This window comes from Neoarius graeffei, chromosome 12 (genome assembly GCF_027579695.1).
Source record: "Neoarius graeffei isolate fNeoGra1 chromosome 12, fNeoGra1.pri, whole genome shotgun sequence".
In the NCBI taxonomy this organism is placed as follows: Eukaryota; Metazoa; Chordata; class Actinopteri; order Siluriformes; family Ariidae; genus Neoarius; species Neoarius graeffei.
Genome location: NC_083580.1, coordinates 33,063,445 through 33,075,492, shown reverse-complemented (window position 1 = coordinate 33,075,492; position 12,048 = coordinate 33,063,445). Strand labels below are relative to the sequence as shown.

General features: G+C 40.8%; 1 protein-coding gene across 1 annotated transcript in view; it reads left to right on the top strand.

Moving 5' to 3' along the window:
• Window positions 1–12,048, top strand: part of dacha (dachshund a) — a 954,430-nt gene that overhangs the window by 874,134 nt on the left and 68,248 nt on the right. Inside the window, exons 9-10 of the mRNA XM_060935796.1 lie at window positions 5,522–5,669; window positions 10,579–10,725. Of these exons, the coding sequence (XP_060791779.1) occupies window positions 5,522–5,669; window positions 10,579–10,725 (295 nt within the window). The remainder of the gene's footprint in view (window positions 1–5,521; window positions 5,670–10,578; window positions 10,726–12,048) is intronic.

Below are 12,048 nucleotides of genomic sequence, written 5' to 3'. Positions count from 1 at the left end.
AAGGAGTTTTTGGCCATCAAGTGAGTGGTCCTCACTCTCCAGTCCTACTTGCTAGCATGCATGTTCTCCCTCTATTCCAACCATGTCCTGCTCCAGTGGCTCCACCGCATGAATGATGCCAGCGCACGGATCACTCTTTGGTATCTGACCCTTCAGTCCTTTAAATTCGAGGTGGTCAACAGGCCGGGAATGCAGATAGTGGTGGCAGATTACCTCTCCAGCTGAGGGGTAGTCAGCTGCAGGCCAAATGGCTCCCCGGCCTGAGTCGGGTGGTGGGGGTATGTGACAGCAAGGGGGTGGTTAAGCATTGACTGTAAACAGAGAGGAGTCAGGTTGAACCAGCAGATAGCCAGTAATGAAAGAGAGAGAGCTGAGTTCCTCAATATATGTGTGTGCGTGCGCTCATGGTCACTGAAAAGTGAGAGTAAAAATAAAGCACACTTAAGCTGTCGCACCTGTCTCCAAGTTCTTCACTGCCCAACATAAAGAAGGGTTAGAATATGTACGTGTGTGTGTGTGTGTGTGTGTGTGTGTGTGTGTGTGTGTGTGTGTGTGTGTATATATATACACAAAAACTCACCAAAACTGGACAGTTGAAGACTGGAAGAGGACCAGGTAATAAATTTTTTTCCCCACAATTCTATATTAAAAGGTCATAGGCAAAGGTTTTAAATTTATGCACATTTGAAACTTTTATATGTTAAACCCTCTGTAATTTTCTTCTGGTCCCAAGAAGTATTGTTTAAGTAATAATTAAAATAAGTTAGCACAGATCGTGGTGAATTTCTGCTCAGCAATTTTCATGACCACTCGGCACGTGACTTCATTCAAGAAAAACAAATCACTTGAGTTGAGTCCACTTCCGTTTATTTGCATTGCCATTCAGCTTGAGTGCAGACGTCCATTCGTGAATTTCCAAAGAAAAAACATGCCTTATTGTGGTGCAGTGAACTGTAACAATGGGACCGGTTCAGGAAGAAGTTTTTATCTTTTACCGAGAGAGGAGAATAGGTGGAGAGAGTGGATTGTGCACATGAAGCAAGAGGGTTGGCAGCCAGGTAAATACACCACTCTGTGCTCCGATCACTTTTTGAAGAATCCCCATCTGTTGGAGAGTTTAGGTGTCTGTGTCGGACAGAGAAGGCTCAAACCTGATGCTGTCCCGACAAAATTTGAACACAAAATCAAGCAGTCAAAGAAGAAATGGACCAGCAACACTCAAGCAAAAAGAAGATTGGAGGTAAACATTTTTACTTTTGCTTGCAATTGACAAGTCAAGAGGGATCCTGTACAATCATTGTGGAAATGAGACAAAAGGGATATTTCCTCGCTTAGAGTAGGTTATAAATACAACCCCGATTCCAAAAAAGTTGGGACAAAGTACAAATTGTAAATAAAAATGGAATGCAATGATGTGGAAGTTTCAAAATTCCATATTTTATTCAGAATAGAACATAGATGACATATCAAATGTTTAAACTGAGAAAATGTATCATTTAAAGAGAAAAATTAGGTAATTTTAAATTTCATGACAACAACACATCTCAAAAAAGTTGGGACAAGGCCATGTTTACCACTGTGAGACATCCCTTTTTCTCTTTACAACAGTCTGTAAACGTCTGGGGACTGAGGAGACAAGTTGCTCAAGTTTAGGGATAGGAATGTTAACCCATTCTTGTCTAATGTAGGATTCTAGTTGCTCAACTGTCTTAGGTCTTTTTTGTCGTATCTTCCGTTTTATGATGCGCCAAATGTTTTCTATGGGTGAAAGATCTGGACTGCAGGCTGGCCAGTTCAGTACCCGGACCCTTCTTCTATGCAGCCATGATGCTGTAATTGATGCAGTATGTGGTTTGGCATTGTCATGTTGGAAAATGCAAGGTCTTCCCTGAAAGAGACATCGACTAGATGGGAGCATATGTTGCTCTAGAACCTGGATATACCTTTCAGCATTGATGGTGTCTTTCCAGATGTGTAAGCTGCCCATGCTACATGCACTAATGCAACCCCATATCATCAGAGACACAGGCTTCTGAACTGAGCGCTGATAACAACTTGGGTCGTCCTTCTCCTCTTTAGTCCGAGTGACACTGCGTCCCTGATTTCCATAAAGAACTTCAAATTTTGATTCGTCTGACCACAGAACAGTTTTCCACTTTGCCACAGTCCATTTTAAATGAGCCTTGGCCCAGAGACGACGTCTGTGCTTCTGGATCATGTTTAGATACGGCTTCTTCTTTGAACTATAGAGTTTTAGCTGGCAACGGCGGATGGCATGGTGAATTGTGTTCACAGATAATGTTCTCTGGAAATATTCCTGAGCCCATTTTGTGATTTCCAATACAGAAGAATGCCTGTATGTGATGCAGTGCCGTCTAAGGGCCCGAAGATCACGGGCACCCAGTATGGTTTTCCGGCCTTGACCCTTACGCACAGAGATTCTTCCAGATTCTCTGAATCTTTTGATGATATTATCCACTGTAGATGATTATATGTCAAACTCTTTGCAATTTTACACTGTCGAACTCCTTTCTGATATTGCTCCACTATTTGTCGGCGCAGAATTAGGGGGATTGGTGATCCTCTTCCCATCTTTACTTCTGAGAGCCACTGCCACTCCAAGATGCTCTTTTTATACCCAGTCATGTTAATGACCTATTGCCAATTGACCTAATGAGTTGCAATTTGGTCCTCCAGCTGTTCCTTTTTTGTACCTTTTAACTTTTCCAGCCTCTTATTGCCCCTGTCCCAACTTTTTTGAGATGTGTTGCTGTCATGAAATTTCAAATGAGCCAATATTTGGCATGAAATTTCAAAATGTCTCACTTTCAACATTTGATATGTTGTCCATGTTCTATTGTGAATACAATATCAGTTTGTGAGATTTGTAAATTATTGCATTCCGTTTTTATTTACAATTTGTACTTTATCCCAACTTTTTTGGAATTGGGGTTGTAGTATAATGCCATGGATGGCAGGCTAATGTGGCAGGCACTGTCAAGTAATCGTTACCTATATCCACTAGGGAAGGCGGTTTAATTATTCTTCAGAAGGGCTCTTATTTAGTATTACGATGAAAGTAAGAATTTATCATAATTACCAGGATAAATCGTTTGGGCGTGAGTCTTGTTGAGGTCCGGGGTCACCGTGATCACAGTTGGCAGAGTCGCTGTCCGATTCCGAGGCCGCACGGTCAAACCAGTGAGCCACATTCACCGATTGCTTCGCAACAGCCATAGGTTCATGCGTATATGGTTTCACCTCTCGATATTCAATTTGGAGAGTTCCTACTTCAAAATCGCTATCGCTTTCAGACATTTTACACAACTTCTCACGACCAAACTCCATACACGTGTGCTCTGTTTGCAAGTAAACACAGAACTGCTCCCAGCCTGTTTGGCTTGAATGATGTCACGACGACTGTCCCCTGGTGGTAAAAGTACGCATAAGTGAGATGTAAACAAACCTTTGGAACTTGCGCAAACCAGTATATTTTAAGTTTTATTAAATTTTAGGGTGCAAATTAGAAACCAGGAAGATTGAATTAGCTTTTTGGGTCGTTCTTCTGGAAAATAAAGTTGATATTCTACGTTCCACCTCTGACCCTTAGCTATGACCTTTAACTCTAGTGTGTGTGTGTGTGTGTGTGTGAGAGAGAGAAATTCCCAGAAGATCAGCAGTTTCTGAAATATTCAAATAAGCACATGTGGGACCAGCATCCATGCTATGATAGTCACAGAGACTGCACTTTTTTTTCTTCCTGATGTGAATCTGAACTACTGATGATTTTTTTGCATTGTGTGCTGCTGATTAGATAATTGTATGAATGTGCAGATGTACAGGTGTTCCTAATAAAGTGGACAGTGTGATTGTGTGTATGTATGCATCTTGCAAAAGTATTCATCCCCCTTGGTGTTTTGTTCTGTTAGTCACATTACAAGCAGGAATTAAAATGGGTTTTTGTGGGGGTTAGCACCATTTGATTTACACAACATGGCTACCACTTTTAAAGGTGGAAACAGTAATTAAGATGAGGGGGAAAAAACCTAGAAATCTGGAGTGTGCATAGGTATTCACCCCCAAACTTTGTGGAGCCACCTTTTGCTGCAATTACAGCTGCAAGTTTCTTGGGGTATGTCTCTATTAGCTTAGTGCATCTAGCCACTGGGATTTTTGCCCATTCCTCAAGGCAAAACTGCTCCAACTCCAAGTTAGATGGGTTGTGTTGGTGTACAGCAATCTTCAAGTTATGCCACAGTTTCTCATTTGGATTGTGGTCTGGACTTGCATGTTTCCCTTTAAATCACTCCAGTGTAGCTTTACCAGTATGTTTAGGGTCGTCATCCTGCTGGAACGTGAACCTTCATCCCCGTCTCAAACCTCTGGCTGACTCAAACAGGTTTTCCTCCAGCATTGCCCTGTATTTAGTGCCAGCTATCTTTCCTTCAATCATGACCATCTTTGCTGTCCTTGCAGATGAAAAACATCTCCACAGCATGATGCTGCCACCACCATGCTTCACTGTAGGAAGGGTGTTCTCAGGGTGATGGGTTTGCACCACACATGGCATTTCCCTTGACCAGAGAATATTCTTCCATGTGTTTGGGGATTCTGCCACATGCTGTTGGGCAAACTCCAAATGTGGTTTCTTAAGTAATAGCTTTTTTCTGGCTACTCTTCCAGAAAGCCCCACTCTGTGGAGTGTATGGCTTAAAGTGTTCCTATGGACAGATACTCCCATCCCCACTGTGGATCTTTGCAATTCCTTCAGTGTTATCTTTGGTGTCTTTGTTGCATGTCTGATTAATGCCCTCCTTGCCTGGTCTGAGAGTTTTGGTGGGTGGCCTTCTCTTGTCTGGTTTGTAGTGGTGGCATATTCTTTTCATTTTCCTATAATGGATTTATAATGGTGCTCCCTGGGATATTCAAGTTTGGGATATTTTTTAGAACCCAACCCTGATCCATACTTCTCCACAACTTTGTCTCTGACCTGTTTAGAGTGCTCCTCGGTAGTGCTCATGTTGCTTGCTTTGTAGTGTTGCAGACAGGGTCCTTCCAGAACAAGTTGATTTTATACAGATATCATGTGTCAGATCATGTGACACTTTGACTGAACACAGGTGGATCTTAATCAATTAATTATGTGACTTATGACATTTAATTGGTTGGACCAGCTCTTATTTAGGGGTTTCATATGAAAGGGGGTGAATACCTATGCACACTCCAGGTTTGTTTTTTCATCTTAATTATTGTTCGTGTCACAATAAAAAAAAAAATTGCATTTTTATAGTAGTAGGCATGTTGTGTAAATCAAATGGTGCTAACCCCCCAAAAATCAATTTTAATTCCAGCTTGTAATGCAACAAAACAGAACAAACACCAAGGGGGATGAATACTTTTGCAAGACAGTGTACCATTTTATAAAGTCACATCTGTGCTGATATACATTTACACATTGTTGAAAGTGGCATGTTAAACTTTCTTTACTGTGTATTGAAGCAGTGCGTTTTATGTGGTGCAGGGCCTGCTAAAGGTGGCAGTGGACAATGCACGTGTGCAGGAGAAACAGGTGCAGCAGGAGAGGAAAGAGCTCAAGATGGAGCTGTACAGAGAACGTGAAATGAGAGAGAGTCTGGAGAGGCAGCTCACTTCTGAGCTCCACAGCCGAGGTACATACAGATCACATAGTACAATAGTGTTTGTGTGTGTTAAGTCAGTTTATTTGTATCATGCTTTTCACAACAGACCTTATCACAAAGCAGCTTGACAGAAAGATAGACTTAAAACATATGAACTAATTTTATCCTGAAATAAATGTATCCTTAATGATCAAGCCCAAGGCTTGACAGTGGGAAGGAAAAACTCCCTCAAATGACATAGGAAGAAACCTTGAGAGGAACCAGACCCAAAGGGAATCCATCCTCATTTGGGTGATAAAAGATAGCATGGTTATAAATAACTTGCTTTTCTCACTGTGTTTATATATTATATTATATTATATAACAAATTGCAATTGTAGAACCAGAAAATGTTTTATAGTATCCACCTTAAGTCCATTTTGTTGGTTATCAACTGTTCATTGATGGAGACTTGAGTGCAAAGCTGTTCATGACAACTGCAGTCCTAAAGTTGTCAATTGTAGTCCTCAGTCATCATAGAAAATTAAGTGTCCAGAGCCATCTTCTAAGTGTGTCTTTCGACTGTCCAAATAGGGCCAGCCCCCGCAGGAGCGATGTGATGAGACTCCAGCAAGAAGTAGGGCATCAGGATGGATCAGGCAGGTCTGAAGAACAGGAGAGGCCAGCATCACTGGTGTCTCAGGATTGACATGTAATTCGACAGAGACAGAGAGAGGGAGAGAGCAGGGAGAGATGGCGAGAGAGAGAACACAGGTCGTTAGGTATGCTCGTTGTCATCTAATGGTTAAGAACACTATATATTTTGCACTGAGTGCAAGCAGGGACTCCGGCAAGACTAACTGTGACAGCATAACTAAAAGGGGAGAGCCAGAAGGTAACACAGACATGAGGGAGCCCTGGGACATAAAGCGGCCAGCCACCCCACTGTCAACAAACCTGAATGAACACTTGGGGGGGACAACATCCATCCCAGTTTACCAAAGTGCACTATGCCTGAGCGATGTCCAGATCTACTCCCTTACCTAATAAAAAGCTATTAACAAAAGCCTTGATGAAAAAGGTATGTTTTCAGCTAATATTTAAACGTTAAGACTGTGTCTGTGTCCCGAACATGACTTGGAAGGCTATTCCATAGCTATGGGACTTTGTAAGAAAAGGCTCTACCCCCTGATGTATCCTTCACTATATAAGGTACCAACAGATAGCCTGCACCTTTTGATCTAAGTAAGCATGTGAAGAAACAGAAAGGCCATCCAAGGTTACTCTGTAATCAGAAAGCTTGCTTCTAGCTGCTGGTGGTTCTAATAAAAGTACTTCTGTCTTGTCAGAGTTAAGTAGAAGGAAGTTGATAAGCATCCAGTGTCTAATGTCCTTCACACATTCCTCAATTTTATTAAGCTGTTGTCTCTCATCAGGCTGTCATCAGCATAACAGTGGAAGCTAATATGATGCTTACACATAATATTACCCAGAGGTAACCTGTATAAAGAAAAAAGCAGTGGACCTAAGACAGAACCTTGTGGAACACCAAACTTTACCTTAGTATGCATAGAAAAAATACTCATTTGCATCAACAAATTGATAATGATCAGTTAAATGAGACCTGAGCCAAGAGAGGGCCATTCCCTTGACTCCCATAACATTTTCTAGTCTATGAAGAGAATGATATGAGCAATGGTGCCCAGGGCTGCACTAAGGTCAAGCAATACAAACAAGACGACAAAGCCCTGATCAAAAGCCAATAGTAGGTCATTTACTACTTTAACCAGTGCTTTCTCTTTCCTATGATGATGAGGTCTAAATCCTGCTGATACATTTCATGGATGTTATTCCTGTGTAGAGCATAACAGTTGTGTCACAGCTTTTTATAGGATCTTGAAGATAAAGAGGATGCTTTATATTGGCCTATAATTGGACAGCTGATGGGGGTCAAGGTCAGGTTTTTAATCAGGGGTTCTGCTAGTTTAAAGGATTTGGGCACATTGACACTTCTAAGGGAATAATTGATTTATTTTCAGAAGCGGTTCAATTGCTTCTGGTATTATCCATTTGAAAAGTCGTGTTGGTAAGGGATCAAGTACACAAGTTGAAGATTTATGTGGAAGTTTAATGAAGTTAGTTCAGTTTCCTTCAGGGGAGTAAAGCATTCTAAATTACTGATCTGGTACAGTTACATTGTTCAATAGAGGGTTACTTAAATTGTCTGGCCTTAAATTAGGAGGGGTTTTTTTGCCTGATATTTTCAATTTTGCCATTGAAAAGATTCATGAAGTCATTGCTACTACAATTTTACACACCTGCATATTGCAGGTGTGCATGTGTCTATTTCATGTCCAAGACAACCATAAAAACCTTGTGGTCTTTGGTGTTCTCTGAGGAAAAAATGAAAATGTGGAAGAGCGGAAATTGAAAATACACCAAAAAACGATAGTGGAAAATTATTTGTAGAAAAGATGAAAAAAGATTGTAGATTAAACACCAACACTGGAGAAAAAAAGAGACTTGCGGCAAACAATTAGAAAACGAGAACTATGTCACAGAAAACTGCATCATCGGTGCATCTTTAATTGAAAAGTAGCTGGTGTGTGTGTATTCTCTCTGATTCTCAAAGTGGGGAACACATGTCCAAATGTTTGAGAAATAAAATAGACATTGTGTCTTTTATATTTGGAAGCAAACAATGAAAAAAAAAAAAACAGAAGGGACCCATTCGAATAGAGGTTTATGCATAGGAGGCAATGAAAGTCAGTGGAAAAGCCTCTTAACATCATAATACTAGTCTTTTGTTTATTGCATCCCAATTCAAGGAGAAGAGGTAAATATTTACTGAATAACTGTATGCAGTCTTATCTATATTTTTAGTCAGCTCCCTTAATATAACTGTTGGAATTAACACTGTGTGTACTTGGTATAATCACAGGTTAATGCACATCTCTGTGTTAATTTAAGTACCACATACCTTCCTCTCTGTGTTAACAGTAATAAATATTGAAATTAATCAGAATGTGACATCCATATCTATATACTGCAGGATAATTGATGAATGAAAAAACAGCATCTGCAGAATGAAATGACTAAACAACGATGGTGTGCTACTAAAAGACCTCTAACAGTTGGCTTTACCACAGAGCTGACTGATGCCACTTCCATCAAGAAATTAATCCAGTTATCCAATTGACAGTATGTACACTTGAATAACTTCATAGCCACAGCTGCTGATGCCATGCAAAATATTCATATGCAGCTGTGAATGGTGCAGGAAATGAAGGATTTGGTGAATCAATTGCATGTAATTAGAAGTGTGAAGAATAAGGGATGGTGACTGAGGACAGAGCGTGCGCGTGCTCATATGTGGGTCATGACAAGTGAGTTTCAAAGAACTGTTAATTGTGGTGAAACACAATTATTTCTGCTTACATTTGTTCAAGAATTGCCACACACTGCATGAAGTTGAAGAGGATAGTGTTAGATATAGCTGTTCTTAGCATTTGAAAGTTGAACAAGCAGCCAGTTGCAGTTTAAGATATTTTTTCAGCGATATACATGAACCATTAGTTCTGTCAGAACAACTTTCATCAAGGAACATTATTTACATTGCAATATTTGCAACAAGTTGTATTTGGCAGGTCGGTCTGTTCTGGGACCTCCATGCCCTTCCATGTGCATACGTGGAAAGCCTTGGGGCAGAGAGAGCACACCTCCCTGCTCTACCATGTGCCTACAGGGAAAGGCTAAAGCAGGGAAAGCCACAGCAAAACACCCCAATAGGGTACAGAACAATGACGAGATGACATTAAGGTCGGAATATGGGACCTCCCTGCCCTTCCATGTGCCTGCATGGAACGGCTAAATCCATGAAAATGGCATGGATTAGGGATCTTAGCCTCTTTGACAAGGGCCAAATGCAATGGTTAGATGACTGGGTCAACACATCTCCAAAATTGTAGGTCATGGTGGTGTTTCGGGTATGCATCTATCAGAGAGTGGTCCAAGGAAGTACAATCCACGGAACCACAGAACAGCACCTGCAAAATTGCTGAAAAAAAGTTAATGTATGATAGCTGGCTATGACGGAAAGGTGTTGGAACACACAGCACATCACAGCTAGCTTTGTATGGGCTGAGGAACTGCAGACTGGTCAGACTTTCCTGTCCACCAAGATACTAGGCATGTGAGGCATGATAATAGGCATGTGAGCATCAGAACTGGACCATGGTGCAATGAAAGAAGGTGGCCTAGACCAGGTTGTGAGCCAGCATCAATGATACAGAAATGATGCTGATTAAAGTTGGACAGCATGAAAGGGGAGGAGTTGGGGTGGAGGTAGGTTGCAAAATGGCTTGCAGAGGAAGCAGCAAAGGTAGGCAGGTTTTAAAGCAGCTTAAATAAGGTTGTCTACGAGATATATTTGTAGGAGGGAATCAGCTAAGCTGGCAGCTGACGTGGGCTGGCTTGAGATCATCTGCAGTCAGCTGATGTAGCTGGGATTGAAGGCTGAGCTTGACTTTGTAGCCTGCCAGAACTACACTACACTCGATTTTTGAATTTTTAAAATCAATCAGGGTTTAAATATTACGATTAGTCCAGTCAAAACAACTAATATAAAGAAAACTGAATGTTCTCTCATGTGTTTACTTTTGCTTGATACATTAATTTAATTTCTTCCTTAATTAACTACATCTAAACTGTGCTCATGAGTAGATTACCAAGCTGAGAACAATGTTACATACAAGCTCCTACTGAATGTTGCTGAGAATCCACTGGGCTCCACAGTGTTGTGTGTGTCTAGTAATAATTGAGCACTTTCAACTTTTCAGGTGTAAATTTGCAAATTGTGTGTTATTGAAAAGTGACGAATGTCACAGCAAAGCACATCTTCATGCCAGTTCACACTTCGAACCACTCACTCTCCCGCTTGCTTTCTCCCACTCCTCCTCAGCTACCATCCAGAAGCGTCTGAAAAAGGAGAAGAAGGTGAAGAGGAAACTACAGGATGCTCTGGATTTCGAGTCAAAGAGGAGAGAACAGGTGGAACAGGCCCTCAAACAAGCCACCTCTGCGGAGAACCTCTGCATCAGTCTCAATGGTGTGCCTCTTTTTGCTGGTATCTCTGTTTATCCATTTCCAACTCTTTCTCTCACTCAACGTCATGTAATGTAAACATGCCCCTGTCCCAACTTTTTTGAAACATGTTGATATCAAGTTCAAAGTGAGCATATATTTTTCAATAAACAAAACTTAAAATAAAAGTTTCAACATTTGATATGTTGTTTTTGTACTATTTTTAATGAAAAATAGGGTTTCCATTATTTGCAAATTATTGCATTCTGTTTTTATTTACAGTTTACACAGCATCCAAACTTTTTTTGAAATTGGGGTTGTATTGAGGCAGAGTTGCTAAAGTTTGTAGACAGCTCCATTATCTCAAGATGGCACTGTGCTAAAGACAGCTGGTGCTGTGCTACTGACATACAGTACCTACATTAGGTATTTCTACTTACTGTGTGAATTTCCTGTTGGGTTTAATAAAGTTATCTATCTCTTCTGTCTATAGTGGCAGTATCTAACTATTATCCCACTGTTAAGAATGGGCCATATTCAGAGTTGAGTTATGTACAGTATTTTACAAAATTATTCATCCCCTTGGTGTTTGTCCTGTTTTGTCGCATTACAAGCTGGAATTAAAATGGATTTTTGGGGGATTAGCACCATTTGATTTACACAACATGCCTACCACTTTAAAGGTGAAAATTGTTTTATTGTGAGACAAACAATAATTAAGATGAATAAACAAACCTGGAGTGTGCATAGGTATTCACCCCCCCCAAGTCAATACTTTTGTAGAGCCACCTTTTGCTGCAATTACAGCTGCAAGTCTCTTGGAGTATGTCTCCTATTAGCTTAGCGCATCTAGCCACTGGGATTTTTGCCCAGCCATTCCTCAAGGCAAAACTGTTCCAACTCCTTCAAGCTAGTGTACAGCAATCTTCAAGTTATGTCACAGATTCTTACTTGGATTGAGGTCTGGGTTTTGATTAAGACATTTGAAGTCATTTAAATGCTTTCCTTTAAACCACTCCAGTGTAGCTTTAGCAGTATGTTTGAGGGTCACTGTCCTGCTGGAACATGAACCTTCGTCCCAGTTTACAACCTCTGGCTGACTTGAACAGGTTTTCCTCCAGAATTGCCCTGTATTTAGTGTCATCCATCTTTCCTTCAATCCTGACCAGCTTTCCTGTCCCTGAAAAATATCCCCACAGCATGATGCTGCCACCATCATGCTTCACTGTAGCATTGGTGTTCTCAGGGTGTTGGGTTTGCGCCACACGTGACATTTCCCATGATAGCCAAAAAGCTCAATTTTAGTCCCATTTGACCAGAGAATCTTCTTCCATGTGTTTATGCAGTT